At 42.1% G+C, this 16,075-nt stretch overlaps 1 protein-coding gene across 7 annotated transcripts in view; it reads left to right on the top strand.

The window, feature by feature from the left end:
- LOC138665396 (membrane-spanning 4-domains subfamily A member 4A-like) overlaps positions 1-16,075 on the top strand; it is a 269,436-nt gene that overhangs the window by 32,531 nt on the left and 220,830 nt on the right. The window contains exon 1 of one of the 7 annotated variants that reach the window (XM_069752833.1): positions 12,070-12,201. The exons of 4 other annotated variants lie outside the window; for them this stretch is intronic. In XM_069752833.1, coding sequence (XP_069608934.1) covers positions 12,194-12,201 — 8 coding nt within the window. In that variant the 5' untranslated portion in view covers positions 12,070-12,193. Of the gene's footprint in view, positions 1-12,069; positions 12,202-16,075 lie in introns of those variants that run through there. 2 more of the 7 variants (XM_069752831.1, XM_069752828.1) reach the window with 2 other exon arrangements.

The following is a 16,075-nucleotide window of genomic DNA, read 5'->3' as shown; positions in this document are numbered from 1 at the left end:
ACATCGCTGAATCGGCGTGTGTGACGCCGATTCAGCGATGTCTTCACTGGTAACCAGGGTAAACATCGGGTTACTAAGCGCAGGGCCGCACTTAGTAACCCAATGTTTACCCTGGTTACCATTGTAAAAGTAAAAAAAAAACCACTACATACTTACATTCCGGTCACGTCCTTCAGCATCAGCTTCCCTGCGTCCCCCAGTGTCAGCGCCGGCTGGCCGTAAAGCAAAGCACAGCGGTGACGTCACCGCTCTGCTTTCCGGCCAGCGCTTACACAGTGCAGGGAAGCTGACGCCGGGGGACGCAACAGGAATGTAAGTATGTAGTGTTTTTTTTTTTACTTTTACAATGGTAACCAGGGTAAACATCGGGTTACTAAGCGCGGCCCTGCGCTTAGTAACCCGATGTTTACCCTGGTTACCCGGGGACTTCGGCATCGTTGGTCGCTGGAGAGCTGTCTGTGTGACAGCTCTCCAGCGACCACACAACGATTTACCAATGATCACGGCCAGGTCGTATCGCTGGTCGTGATCGTTGGTAAATCGTTAAGTGTAACGGTACCTTAAGTGTGACAAACATGCAAAAGAATATGGAATCGGAAAGGGGCAAACACTTTTTCACACAACTGTATACAGTATCCTCACAAACTAACATGTCTTGTTGCGCAAGCACTTTACCTGATGTTCTTCTGTGGGCTTTATTAATACAATACTAGAATAATATTGAGCAGTTTGTTGATGTAAATGACTACTTGATAATTGTTCTGTCCTGACTACATGGTACCCTGATGTGTGGGCGTAGTCTGACATGCAGTTAAAGGGGTACTCCAGTGAGATAAAATATTTTTGAACTGTCCTTTCCCAGTAAACTATAAATATGAGATGCCCAGTGCAGTTCTATTATCTTTATAAGGCTACGTTCACATTGGCGTTCCGCCAATGTGCGTCGCTGTTGCGCCGGCGACGCAGCGGCGACGCAGCGGCGACGCGCCCCTATGTTTAACATAGGGGACGCGTGCGTTGTTTTGGTGGCGTTTTTGCCACGTGCGTCGTTTCCGACGCTAGCGTCGGACGCAAGAAAACGCTACATTGTAGCATTTTCTGTGCGTCCGATTTTCGTCAAAAACGACGCACGCGTCGCAAAACGCGCGCGTTTTTGCGCGCGTTTGCGCGCGTTTTTACGTGCGTCGCGCGTTGCGTCGCCGACGCAGGGCGGCGCAACGCTAGTGTGAACCTAGCCTAACACTTGTAATTCAGTGTGACAGGAGCTGCTCCTCACTTCTCTTCACTGCTCCCCTCTCCAATCTGGGATAATAGGTCACACAGCAATGTGAAGCTCCCCATTGTAATAGGCAGTCCAAAAAGAGGGGGTGTGGTGAAGCCCCCTTTTCTCTGCAGGGAAACAGCTATAATCAGGAATCTGGCTGATAGTAATAGTATGGAGCTGCATACTGATGTAACGCCCAAGACAGGAGGGGGGAGCAGTGAAGAGCAGATCCTGTCAGTCAACCCCCTGATAATGTATCCTTATCTGCAGTCGGAGGTGAGATGGCATGGGCATGGCTTGCTCCTGGATTTTAGTAGCAGCTATCCCCCTGATAATATCTAATTCACTTCAGCACGAGATCATGAGGCATGGTCGGGGCTTAGCCAGCCCCCATGCTTCTAGTAGCAACAAGCCCCCTGATAATGTCTCCTTCACTGCAGAGCTACTTGCAGGGAGCAGGCCACATGCCCTCATCTGGAATACAGGCAAGGAGACATTAACAGAGGACTGGCATGACAGGAACTGCTCCTCACTACTCTATAAGTCTGTCTGCAACGTTAAATCAGTGTGAAGCTCCCTTCTGTTACTATCAGCCAGTGTCCTGATAATAGCAGTTTTTCTGCGGAGAACAGAGGGTGTGGCCAATGACCCCTTTATTCATATTGGCTTTTACAGCAGGGAGCTTCACACTGCTGTGTAGCATAACCTCCCAGGCGAGAATGGGTAGCAGTGAGGAGCAACTCCTGTCACACTGAATTACAAGTGTTTTAAAGATGATAGAAATGCACTAGACATCTCAACTGTATAGTTTATGAAGACAGGGATAGTATAATTTTTTTTTAATCTCTCCGGAGTACCGCTTTAATCCAATTTACTGTAATCAAAGAAGAAGGTTGTTTCCGAACGTCTATGAAGTTTATTGAAAATTAGTAAATGTATTCAGTAAATCTAGGAGCAATAAAATAGCAAGGAATCAGGTAACACAGAAGTACATGTGACAAATAGCTGAACAGTTTATAAACAACATCTGTTAACCTCTTAACGACCGCCTATACACCTTTTAATTGTGGAAGTTAAGGGTACTTATTCCTCAGAGCCACTTTTTAACGGCACTGATAAATAAGGGTATATCGCCCCCCATAGTTGGAAAATCTCCATGGTCTCTGATACCGAGGGTAGCTGAGACCTTAGAGAACATCATTCGGGTCACTTTTACTATCCCCAGTGTTGAGATCGCCGTTATTCACCGAATAACGACAAGCGCAAAAAAAAAGAAGTCCGATTTCCCATTTATTTCTCTCTCCTCTGATATGATCTAGCATACCAGAGGAGAGAGAAATGGGGTCCCCAAGCCCCCCGGTACCTCCAGCATCACCAGACCCTCTGGCTCCATCCCACGGCCCTCCACATCATCTTCCCAGAAGAAAATGGCAGGTGCATGCGCAGTACACCCGCCGAGATCTACAGGCCGACACCCTGCAACAGTAGGAGATTTTTCCTATTCGTTCATTTTGATCACTGTGATAGGGTCTATCACAGTGATCAAAATAAAACGAAAGTAAATAAAACTTTCCTTTATCACCCGCTTAGTTAGGTAAATATGATAAAAATAAAAATGTATTTTTTTTCCATTTTTCCATAAGTGTTAGGGCTGGGGCTAGGGTTGGGGATAGAGCTAGGGTTAGGGTCGGGCTAGGTTTAGGGTTGTGGCTAGGGTTAGGGTTGGGGCTAGGGTTGTGTTAGGAATAGGGTTGTGGTATTGGGGTTAGGGTGGTGTTTGGGTTAGGGTTGTTGTTATGGTTATTGCTGTGGTTATGGTTGGGATTATGGTTGGGGTTGGGATTAGGGTTAGAGGTGTGTTGGGGTTAGGATTATGGTTAGGGTTGTCAGGGTTTGGATTAGGGTTAGGTGTGTGTTTGGTTTAGGGCTGTGTTAGAGTTGGAGTTAGAATTGGGGGGTTCTATTGTTTAGGTACACGACATGGCGCCCACTATTGATTCCAGCCCATTTTGCATTAAAAAAACGGTGCTCCCCCCATTCCGAGCCCTGCCATGCACCCAAACAGTGTCTATACCCCACATACGGGGTATCGTACTCAGGAGAAATTGCACAAGAAATTTTATGGTACACTTTCTCCTGATATCATTGTGAAAAAAAAAGTTTGGGTCTAAAGTAAATTTTTTGTGAAAGAAAGTAAAATCTTAATTTTTTCCTTCCACATTGCTTTAGTTCTCGTGAAGCACCTGAAGTTGCACCAAAAAACTGTTCAAAGCTTTTTAAACCAGAATACTGGCATAAAAGCTTTAATGGATCAGGTCCATAGACTTTGTAATATTGATGAATCTTAGAATGTGTTCTTTATTTTGTTAAGTTGCTACCTTTTTTGCTACCTTTGGATGAGTTGCATTCATGAGATGTGTGTATGTTGTGTGCACCCTGTGAGTTATGTTCTAAGCAGTTGGCGAGTCTTGCATTTGGTAGTTCTGCCATAATGTGTCAGTAGGAGAAGATGCAGACTCTGTAGACACAGATATGGGTCTAGTAGTGCTGAAGTACTGTCTAACATCATTGTTACAATGTGGTGGAGGATACATAAGTGGCTTTGCCACCCAAGGATTGAGCTAGTCCACATATGGCATCTGGGTAGCCTATTTTTGGTTTATGTGGATTTTGGGTCTATTCTTGTCCATTACGAGAGGGTTGGTGGGCTGAAGACCAGAGTGGCCAGGATAGTTTGATTGTAGAGCATAGTGCATTGAAGAGATTTATTAGAGGGATTATTTAGTGCTGTTGCCTTTTGGGAGTCAAGTGACTGAAGAATGTCCCACTTCCTAGAAAGTCTGTAAAGTTTTTCGTTGTTTGTTACGAGTTATAGCTTTGCTAACTTACAGTGGACAAGGTCAAGAAAATACTGATCTCTGGTCTGACGGTAACAATGAGTGGAGTTAACATTGATATGTGTTGTAGATTGGTGAGGTTGTGTTCTAACATGTAGAATTTTTCCATACCTGAAGTTCGAATGATTTTCAAAAAATGCTATTATTTCACTTAAAGTATACATTCCAATCTCATAATATAAATACAAATGGTGACACTTCATGAAGTTTATATGAAAATATGGCAAATACTTGCAGGATATATAACGTTCAGAACTGATTCCATCAGTGGGTCGAATGAGATAATTAAGGGGATGGTTATATCAACTCTGTGAAGCGGAATACAACAGCCGTAGGCACAACTAGCGTTTCATGGAGACATCATAGAGTACAGGCACGCACCTATTGTAATGTTTCACGGCGGACCACTTTTTCAAGCATGTGTCAAAACCCTAGGGTATTCCTTATATAGTGATTGTCACATGACTATGTATTATACCAAATGTTAAAATCAATACACATACCCGTACTTTATATGCAAAAATAATAAAATACAAGAGAGAACAACTCGTAACGGAAATAAGCATATAACTACTGATTCGTATTGAATGAGGTTATGCCCACTAGATTCTGGCCGGGAGTATGCATATTTGACCGTCATTTCCGGGGCAGACTGTGGTGTACAGTGTGTGCGCTAGAAGGATTCACAATTCTGCAGTCGCGTTGAGTGACTACACACTTGTCATTCTAGACTGGACAACTCCTTTAACTAAATAGCATTTTTGGAAAATTCTTCAGACTTATGTCCCTTCATTACGCAGTTTCTGTGAATGTACGTCAGGAGGACTTGGAAGCCAGCTTATCCGCATTACAAATCTGTCACGTCACTTTTTTCATTCATTGTTTTCATACCACCAAGTATAATCCAAAACAAACAAGTGCAAATGGACTTCTTACAATAAAGAGCAACCATCAATCATATAATGCCCTCAGGTGTAAACTCTAACGTTTATTATCTTAATGCCTATTCATAAAGTAATATAAATGTCAAGTATAATGTACCCCTTTACATGAAATGAAAATTAAAGTTCTATGGTCCTATGGTCAATTGATTATGGTTCAATTGACATATCCTTATCTAAAAATGATTTGACAATTGCCATAAATATGGAAACCCTTTACCTGGTCTAAATCCTGCTGTTTCCTTGAATTTGTCGGTCTATTCTTGTAAACCAAGGGGGCATTATCCTCAAGAATATATCCACATAGGAGAGTCGATGATCAAGTTATTTTAGCTGACAAGACTAGATTTACACTATGTACAACACTAGACAATTTGTAATTTTGATGATTAATTTTAATATTGAACAACTCCAGTGCTGTTGGCTAATCCAAAAGGTTGAAATTGTGAACCTGCCTGCGCTTAGGAGGAGTTACTGGGATTATCTAAATGCTCTCTCTAACAGGAAAGCTAGAGTAATATGTATCGAAACCACTCAACCTACAGTGAATGTGATAATACATATTCACTTAATCCAAAAGGTTAATAAATCTGAATATTTAAGAAAGTAAAGATTATAGTTCATTTTTCATGAGAGAATACAGTATCTATGTGTGCATAATTTTTGGGAAACTACTAGTGAGCAGAATTATTATACAACTAAATGAAAAACATACATTTTTCAATCTCAATTGTATATTTTCATCTATTACAGTGAGAGTAATAACCAAACAACTCAAAGTACAAAAATACATTTTTTGCGCAGGCAAAACAGGCAGCTGGGGGCTGTAGCCATCAGTTGTCAGTGTTATCTTAGCTGGTTACCAAAAATAGAGTTGTACCCACTCCATTGTTTTAGAATTGTTAAATAATTTGAAATTACGGCATAGGGTCCTCTGCATTTCTGACAACCAGCCATGCTAAAGACAAAAAAAAAAAAAGACAAAAAACAGAAGACAAAACAGACTCACTGGCACTGGTGGTGATTTTATTTACAGCAGGTCCCTTCTTACATATAAATGCAGGCATTGCTGACAGAGGTGTCCACATTCACCCAGGAATTCAGTCATCAGCCTTAAGGTACCGTCACATTTAGCGACGCTCCAGCGATATAGACAACGATCCGACCTAAACTAGATCGCTGGAGCGTCGCTGTTTAGGTCGCTATAGAGACGTCAAACACAGCAACTCCAGTACGATGCAGGAGCGATCCAGTGACGTACTTATCGTTCTCGCTGGTTGTTAGCTCCATGAAAAAACATTGCAGGCATCGTTGCTTTTGCTGTCAAACATGACGAATCACGCCGACCTGACAACCAAATAAAGTTCTGGACTTTCAGCTATGACCAGCGATGTCACAGCTGGATCCTGATCGCTGCTTCGTGTCAAACACAACGAGATCGCTATCCAGGACGCTGCAACGTCACGGATCGTTGTCATTCTCATTGTAAAGTTGCTCAGTGTGAAGGTACCTTTAGAGAGGTATTCACACAGGACAGGGACCCATCAGGCTGAGACCACCTTGACGTTGGTTGATGGGCACATAATATTTGGCCAAATTTTATTCAAAGCGTCTTATATTTTTTCCTTATAATCCAAAGCAGTATTGATACTCAAATTTCACATATTTCACATTGACATGCTTTAGCATGATAGAGTGCAACTTTTTTTGCATAACCAGCCATGCTAAAGCAGACAGCTGGGGGCTGGTATTCTTAGACCATGGATATTGGCCCCTTCCAGCCTAAAAATAGCAGCCGCAGCTGCCCCCGAAAAAGACAATTATGGCACCTTGCCAGGCTCTTCCCACTTGCCCTGGTGTGGTGACAAGTGGGGAAATAGTTCTGGAGTTGACGTTACCTTTGTAATGTCAGCTAACATTACGCCCACAGGTTAATAATCTAGAAGCATGCATAAGACGCCCCCCTTACTAACTATATAGCCAGTTTGTAGTAAAACACAGCAATAATAAAGTCATGTATTTAAATTTTTACTTATTAGCAAGTAGAGTAAGTTCAATTGAGTTCATAGCAGCTGTTTCTCTCGCCAGACTGATGAACGCCCACGAGCACGGTACTCAGGTATTTATCAGTCCAGCACTCGAGCTACTATGAAACCCGGTGGCTGTGAACTCAGGTAACCAAAGTCCACAGCCTCTGGGTCTGCCGACTGCTGCGAGGCCAGGAAACCTCATGGGAAACTTTGAGGGACATTTTAAGTTTACTGCAGTTTTCAGCTGCTGGAACACCTTGGGTTATCTTGGGTATGTATTTTGCTATACATGTTAATAAATAAAGATAAATAAAAAAAATGCATGGGGTCCTCCATAATTTTCACAACCAGTAAAGGGTTGTTGTTAATATTCTAGTAATGGGCTAATAGCCATAAAGGTTCCCAGGCTATTAATATCAGCTGAGAGCTGATTGCTTAACCTTTACTGGCAATTATAGGGGAGACCCCCTCCAAAAAATCATGTGGTGTCCATGTAGGATGCTGTACAAAGGAGATACCCTTCCAATCTGACAGATCTGTAGTACCACTGCAAGAAAGAGGGTGCAAAGATTGCCAATTCTAGATATGCCATGAGGATAGACGCTGACCCAAATAGCCTGAACGATGTCATTCATCTAAAGGGGACTTTAACGATGTATTATTTTAAATGTGTGCATATTTATTATATTTATTTATTATATATTTATTCTCATTTTTCCACTCCAAAATATTTCAGTCAGTTTCTCAATAGTTTTGGACAGATTATGGGTGACAATAAAGGTGGAAAAGAAAAAGTTCTGAAATTATTATTCTTGGTATGATTTTTTTAAATCCCTTGCTGACCTCGAACGGGATAGTGCGTCCAAGGTCAGATCCCCTGCTTTGATGTGGGCTCCGGCGGTGAGCCCACATCAAAGCCGCGACATGTCAGCTGTTTTGAACAGCTGACATGTGTGCGCAATAACGGTGAGTGGAATCGCGATCAACCCGCCGCTATTAACTAGTTAAATGCCGCTGTCAAACGTTGACAGCGGCATTTAACTACCGCTTCCGGCCGCGCGGCTTGAAATGTGCCCATCGCCGACCCCCATCACATGATCGGGGGTCAGCGATGCATCAGGATAGTAATCATAGAGGTCCTTGAGACCTCTATGGCTACTGATGCCGGCTTGCTGTGAGCGCCACCCTGTGGTCGGCGCTCATAGTTATCATAGTTATTATCAAACACAGCAACTCCAGTACGATGCAGGAGCGATCCAGTGACGTACTTATCGTTCTCGCTGGTTGTTAGCTCCATGAAAAAACATTGCAGGCATCGTTGCTTTTGCTGTCAAACATGACGAATCACGCCGACCTGACAACCAAATAAAGTTCTGGACTTTCAGCTATGACCAGCGATGTCACAGCAGGATCCTGATCGCTGCTTCGTGTCAAACACAACGAGATCGCTATCCAGGACGCTGCAACGTCACGGATCGTTGTCATTCTCATTGTAAAGTTGCTCAGTGTGAAGGTACCTTTAGAGAGGTATTCACACAGGACAGGGACCCATCAGGCTGAGACCACCTTGACGTTGGTTGATGGGCACATAATATTTGGCCAAATTTTATTCAAAGCGTCTTATATTTTTTCCTTATAATCCAAAGCAGTATTGATACTCAAATTTCACATATTTCACATTGACATGCTTTAGCATGATAGAGTGCAACTTTTTTTGCATAACCAGCCATGCTAAAGCAGACAGCTGGGGGCTGGTATTCTTAGACCATGGATATTGGCCCCTTCCAGCCTAAAAATAGCAGCCGCAGCTGCCCCCGAAAAAGACAATTATGGCACCTTGCCAGGCTCTTCCCACTTGCCCTGGTGTGGTGACAAGTGGGGAAATAGTTCTGGAGTTGACGTTACCTTTGTAATGTCAGCTAACATTACGCCCACAGGTTAATAATCTAGAAGCATGCATAAGACGCCCCCCTTACTAACTATATAGCCAGTTTGTAGTAAAACACAGCAATAATAAAGTCATGTATTTAAATTTTTACTTATTAGCAAGTAGAGTAAGTTCAATTGAGTTCATAGCAGCTGTTTCTCTCGCCAGACTGATGAACGCCCACGAGCACGGTACTCAGGTATTTATCAGTCCAGCACTCGAGCTACTATGAAACCCGGTGGCTGTGAACTCAGGTAACCAAAGTCCACAGCCTCTGGGTCTGCCGACTGCTGCGAGGCCAGGAAACCTCATGGGAAACTTTGAGGGACATTTTAAGTTTACTGCAGTTTTCAGCTGCTGGAACACCTTGGGTTATCTTGGGTATGTATTTTGCTATACATGTTAATAAATAAAGATAAATAAAAAAAATGCATGGGGTCCTCCATAATTTTCACAACCAGTAAAGGGTTGTTGTTAATATTCTAGTAATGGGCTAATAGCCATAAAGGTTCCCAGGCTATTAATATCAGCTGAGAGCTGATTGCTTAACCTTTACTGGCAATTATAGGGGAGACCCCCTCCAAAAAATCATGTGGTGTCCATGTAGGATGCTGTACAAAGGAGATACCCTTCCAATCTGACAGATCTGTAGTACCACTGCAAGAAAGAGGGTGCAAAGATTGCCAATTCTAGATATGCCATGAGGATAGACGCTGACCCAAATAGCCTGAACGATGTCATTCATCTAAAGGGGACTTTAACGATGTATTATTTTAAATGTGTGCATATTTATTATATTTATTTATTATATATTTATTCTCATTTTTCCACTCCAAAATATTTCAGTCAGTTTCTCAATAGTTTTGGACAGATTATGGGTGACAATAAAGGTGGAAAAGAAAAAGTTCTGAAATTATTATTCTTGGTATGATTTTTTTAAATCCCTTGCTGACCTCGAACGGGATAGTGCGTCCAAGGTCAGATCCCCTGCTTTGATGTGGGCTCCGGCGGTGAGCCCACATCAAAGCCGCGACATGTCAGCTGTTTTGAACAGCTGACATGTGTGCGCAATAACAGTGAGTGGAATCGCGATCAACCCGCCGCTATTAACTAGTTAAATGCCGCTGTCAAACGTTGACAGCGGCATTTAACTACCGCTTCCGGCCGCGCGGCTTGAAATGTGCCCATCGCCGACCCCCATCACATGATCGGGGGTCAGCGATGCATCAGGATAGTAATCATAGAGGTCCTTGAGACCTCTATGGCTACTGATGCCGGCTTGCTGTGAGCGCCACCCTGTGGTCGGCGCTCATAGCAAGCCTGTAATTAAGCTACATAGGAGCGATCTGATGATTGCAGAACCGATCAGGCTATGCCAGCTTCTAGCCTCCCATGGAGGCTATTGAAGCATGGCAAAAGTAAAAAAAAAGTTTCAAAAAATCTGAAATTAATAAAAAAAAGGTTTAAATCACCCCCCTTTTGCCCCAAATAATAAAAATAAAATAAAATATATACATATTTGGTATAGCCGTGTTCAGAATTGCCCTATCTATCAATAAAAAAAGGATTAACCTGATCGCTAAACGGCATAGCGAGAAAAAAATTTGAAACGCCAAAATTACTTTTTTTGGTCGCCACGACATTGCATTAAAATGCAATAAAGGGCGATCAAAATAATGTATCTGCACCAAAATGGTATTACTGAAAGCGTCAGCTCGGCATGCAAAAAATCAGCCCCCACCCGACCCCAGATCATGAAAAATGGAGACGCTACGGGTAGTGGAAAATGGCGCAATTTTTTTTTTTTTTAGAAAAGTTTGGATTTTTTTGCCACAATTTAGATAAAAAAATAACCTAGACATGTTGGGTGTCTATGAACTCGTAATGACCTGGCAGGTCAGTTTTAGCATTAAGTGAAGCTAGCAAAAAAGCCAAACAAAAAACACGCATGGGACTTTTTGTTTGCAATTTCACCGCACTTGGAAATTTTTTCCCACTTTCTAGTACACGACATGCTAAAACCAATGATGTTGTTCAAAAGTACAACTCGTCCCGCAGAAAACAAGCCTTCAGGCCATATTGATGAAAAAATAAAAAAGTTATGGCACTGGGAAGGAGGGGAGCGAAAAACAAACACAGAAGAACGGAAAATCCCAAGGTAATTTTAGCAGGAATGTGTAGACAATTTACATCCACTGTATATAATAATTATTGAATCCAACTACCTACTTAGTAAGTGCTACAGGTACATACTAATACTAACAATGTGGTTTTTAAAAAATCCCACCAAGCACAGCTTCGTATAGCATCCGGGATCATACAAGTAGCACCTAATAGAAAGAAGAAGATTTGGGATAAAAGGTCAGAGCCATATGGGAGTAAGTGCTCTTGCGCACTAGGACATTACAGGAGTATAGATCATCAGAGACATCACATATGTATCCACTATACTTTTATTTCAAAGTTCAGTTGGGTACCAGAACTATGCCCAAACTTGAACCAGAACCCGTACCCCATTGCGGTTGCAAACAACGGAGACCTGAACTTTGGGTCTGGGTAAGAAAAAAAAATCTTTCTCTCTCTCTGGGGCTTCCCCCAAAACTCTGAATATTGCAACGGACTTCTGGGGAAAGTCCATATTCGGCATTTAGCACTGAAAACTAACTGTTTGGTATGAATGCCGAACTTTTAACATCGGGTTCGCTCATCTGTAGCTATGGCCAGTTGAGTTAAACATCCCTCCTTCTTTTACCCTATTAGCAGACAGTAATCAGTGCTCAAGGATTACCCATAATTTGCTTTCTGTGTTCTTCACACAAAGATATCTCTTCCTTTCAGACTTACAGTACAGATCAAAAGTTTGGACACACCTTCTCATTTAAAGATTTTTCTGTATTTTCATGACTATGAAAATTGTACATTCACACTGAAGGCATAAAAACTATGAATTATGTGGAATTATATACTTAACAAAAAAGTGTGAAACAACTGAAATTATGTCTTATATTCTAGGTTCTTCAAAGTAGCCACCTTTTGCTTTGATGACTGCTTTGCACACTCTTGGCATTCTCTTGATGAGCTTCTAGAGGTACCATAGTCACCGAAAATGGTCTTCCAACAATCTTAATCTTAAAATGAGAAGGTGTGTCCAAACCTTTGATCTGTACTGTATTCTTGATGTCAGAATGTACCTAATACAGAGGAATGGTAGTTATTAAAATGAATCATAACTTTCCATTAACAATTAACAAGCAATAAAGTTAATCCTTTTGGGAGCTTGTATAACTGTAAAATGCCTACTAAGTGCAAGTTAATTGCTATCTCAAAAAAAAAAAAAAATATTGAGTATAATTTAATCACCTTATGCCATTTTCTAATGTTATTCCAATATTTCCCATTGACTTTCTTAAAAATCCGGTAAATTAGATTTACAAATATTTGCAAAGGGCCTTGAGATATCCAGATTCCAAAAAATAACACAAAGAACGTGCAGATACTGAATGAAATGCTATTTAGATATGACTCCAGCAGTTCATGCTTGGAAACCCTCCAATGTGGCCGAATTACACCAATTCTGCAAAGAGGAATGGGCCAAAATTCCTCCAGAGCGTTGTAAAAGACTCATTGCCAGTTATTGCAAACGCTTGATTGCTGTTGTTGCTGCTAAGGGTGGCCTAACCAGTTATTAGGTTTCGTGGGCAATCACTTTTTCACACAGGTCCCTGTAGGGTTAAGGTTAGGGTTAATAATAAAGACCTTCATTTAAAAACTACGTTTTGTGCTTACTTGTGTTATCTTTGTCTAATACTTAAATTTGTTTGGTGATCTGAAACATTTAAGTGTGAAAAACATGCAAATGAATAGGAAATCAGGAAGGGACAAACACTTTTTAACACAACTGTGTTATGGTCCAGCAAAACACAACCCAAAGTTGTCTTTGGAGATAACTCCTTAGAAATATAATCTGTTTCTCAAAGGCTCATTGACAATTCTCTGTAATAGGACAAGCTGCAGTGAAGACCATCCGCCGTCTTTTTGTGAGCTTTAGGGAGCATTATAACTCCATTCGGTCCAGGAAGGGGGTCCCCCTCTTATTAACCATATGAAGGAATGTCACGGAGCAATGCTGAAAACTTTGCTTTGCTGGTCTAGAGAGGGTTAACGTACCACATCAAGGAGGTGATCTGAATAGGCTTCTTCTCAAGAGAGAAGCCAGATGGATTCTGCGCACATGCACGATGGGACCAATGGGTCTGAATGAAACGATCGACATGTCAGTGTTTCTGTAAGCATTCCATCTGGCTACTACAAAGTTGTTATATTTTGTGTGTTTGTTTTTTTTAATTGTCTTTTGTATGATTTTACTCTGGCAAGTAGGTGATTTGACAATGTGGTGATGTCGGATTGTAGGAGGTTACCTCATTGCCATACCTGTATAGAGGCCCTCCCACTCGCCCTCGTCAATAGTACCCTTGGAAGCGCAGTAGCGCGAAACGGCCGTCGGCCGTTTATAGTTCACGTTCTCCCTTGCTTTCCTGCTAATGACTTGTGTGTCGTAATAAAGAACTGGAATTTTAAGGACGGTGAGTGCTCTTCATCATTTTTCCTTTTTTTTCATTTGGACATGTTTCATTTTTATATCCATGAATAAGCACCCAGTTTCCCTTTGGGCATACATAAGCAGCCAGCTGTTTTATTGTGTGTGACTTCTTGGCCCATTAATTGCAGTAGGTGTGGAAAACATTTTTCTTTGTTTATCTTCATAAACATGCCATAACCTGCTGATTGGTGCGGATCCCAGCGGATGGACACCACAATCATTTCAGTGATTATTTATGGATTTGAGGCTGCCCTTTTTACTTAATGCGATAGTAGGCAGCCCCAGATTGCTCATTTTTGTAAATATACAGTGCATTGAAATAGTATTTATACCCTGTGAACTTTTCCACATTTTTCACGGTACACCCAAAAACTTAAATGTATTTTTGTGGATTTTATGTGATATACTAACAAAGTCACAAGTATTTGTGAAGTGTAAAAGGAAATTATACATGGTTTAATAAATATTTAAAAAACATAAATCTGAAAATTGTATTTGCATTCAGTCCCTTGTAGATTTAAATAAAATCCTGAGTGGCCAATTGCCTTCAGAAGTCACTGCCACATACTTTAGTAAGATGTTACCAAATTATAGCAACTCTAAGGGTATGTGCACGCGTTTACACAGCCTGTCTCCTGCAGTAACTCCTCATATGTCGTCTTCAAAAGTGACTGTGGTACATGAGGAGTTTGACAGGTGGAGAGCGCTTCCTCTGTCATTCCATAAAATATCACCTTCCCCTGCTGTGTTCATAGTATGATTTGCTATGACAATTGGAGGTCTAACGATGGTGTCCATGTGTGCCATATACAGATGCATTTGTTCATCCCAACTGTCATGATCCCAATGGCAGGGGATCACAAAAGGACAAGCACACAAAAAACAGAACAAGCTCTAGGGTGATGGAAACTGAGCTGACCGCGATCCTGAACCTAATTCACAACACTAGCAGTAGCCGGGGAACGTGCCTACGATGATTCTAGACGTCTCGCGCCAGCCGAAGGACTAGCTTCCCCTATTAGAAGAAACAAAGACCTCTCTTGCCTCCAGAGAAACACCCCACAGAAATAGCAGCCCCCCACATGTAATGACGGTGAAATGAGAGGAAAGCACATACATAGTAATGAAAACAGATTCAGCAAAATGAGGCCCGCTAAAACTAGATAGCAGAGGATACAAAAGTGAACTGCGCGGTCAACGAAAAACCCTACAAAAACCCATCCTGAAATTACCTGAACTCATGTGCCAATTCATGGAACATGAGGAGTAATATCAGCCCACTAGAGCAACCAGCAACAAGGAATCACATAACTGCAAGCTGGACTAAAACAAAAATAAAGCAAAACGTGGAACAGGAAAATCAAAAACTTAGCTTGTCCTGAAGATTACTGAAGCGGAAAGCAGAGGTAACAAGACACACTGATTACATTGATCGCCGGCGAGGAAATGACAAGAAAGCCAGGTTAAATAGGAAACTCCCATATCCTGATAGAACAGGTGGACACCAGAGACAGCAGAGAACACAAGTCACCCAGTACCATCTGTAACCACCAGAGGGAGCCCAAAAACAGAATCCACAACAGTACCCCCCCCCTTGAGGAGGGGTCACCGAACCCTCACGAGAACCACCAGGGCGACCAGGATGAGCCCTATGAAATGCACGGACCAAATCAGCAGCATGAACATCAGAGGCAACCACCCAAGAATTATCCTCCTGACCATAACCCTTCCACTTGACCAAATACTGAAGTTTCCGTCTGGAAACACGAGAATCCAAGATCTTCTCCACAACATACTCCAATTCTCCCTCCACCAGCACCGGAGCAGGAGGCTCAAGCGAAGGAACAACAGGTACCTCATACTTCCGCAACAACGACCGATGGAACACATTATGAATAGCAAATGATGCCGGGAGATCCAAACGAAACGACACAGGGTTAAGAATTTCCAAGATCCTATAGGGACCGTTGATCCGAGGCTTGAACTTAGGAGAAGAGACCTTCATAGGAACAAACGAGAAGACAACCACACCAAGTCCCCAACACGAAGTCGAGGACCCACGCGGCGACGGCGATTAGCAAACTGCTGAGCCCTCTCCTGGGACAACTTCAAATTGTCCACCACATGACTCCAAATCTGATGCAACCTATCCACCACCATGTCCACTCCAGGACAATCAGAAGGCTCCACCTGACCAGAGGAAAAACCAGGATGAAACCCCGAATTACAAAAGAAAGGAGAAACCAAGGTAGCAGAACTAGCCCGATTATTAAGGGCAAATTCGGCAAGCGGCAAAAAGGTAACCCAGTCATCTTGATCAGCAGAAACAAAACACTTTAAATAAGTTTCCAAGGTCTGATTAGTTCGTTCCGTCTGGCCATTCGTCTGAGGATGGAATGCAGACGAAAAGGACAAA

The sequence above is a fragment of the Ranitomeya imitator genome, chromosome 2 (assembly GCF_032444005.1).
Source record: "Ranitomeya imitator isolate aRanImi1 chromosome 2, aRanImi1.pri, whole genome shotgun sequence".
Lineage (NCBI taxonomy): Eukaryota > Metazoa > Chordata > Amphibia > Anura > Dendrobatidae > Ranitomeya > Ranitomeya imitator.
The sequence above is the reverse complement of the archived record's forward strand: the minus strand, read 5'-3'. Positions and strand labels throughout refer to the sequence as shown.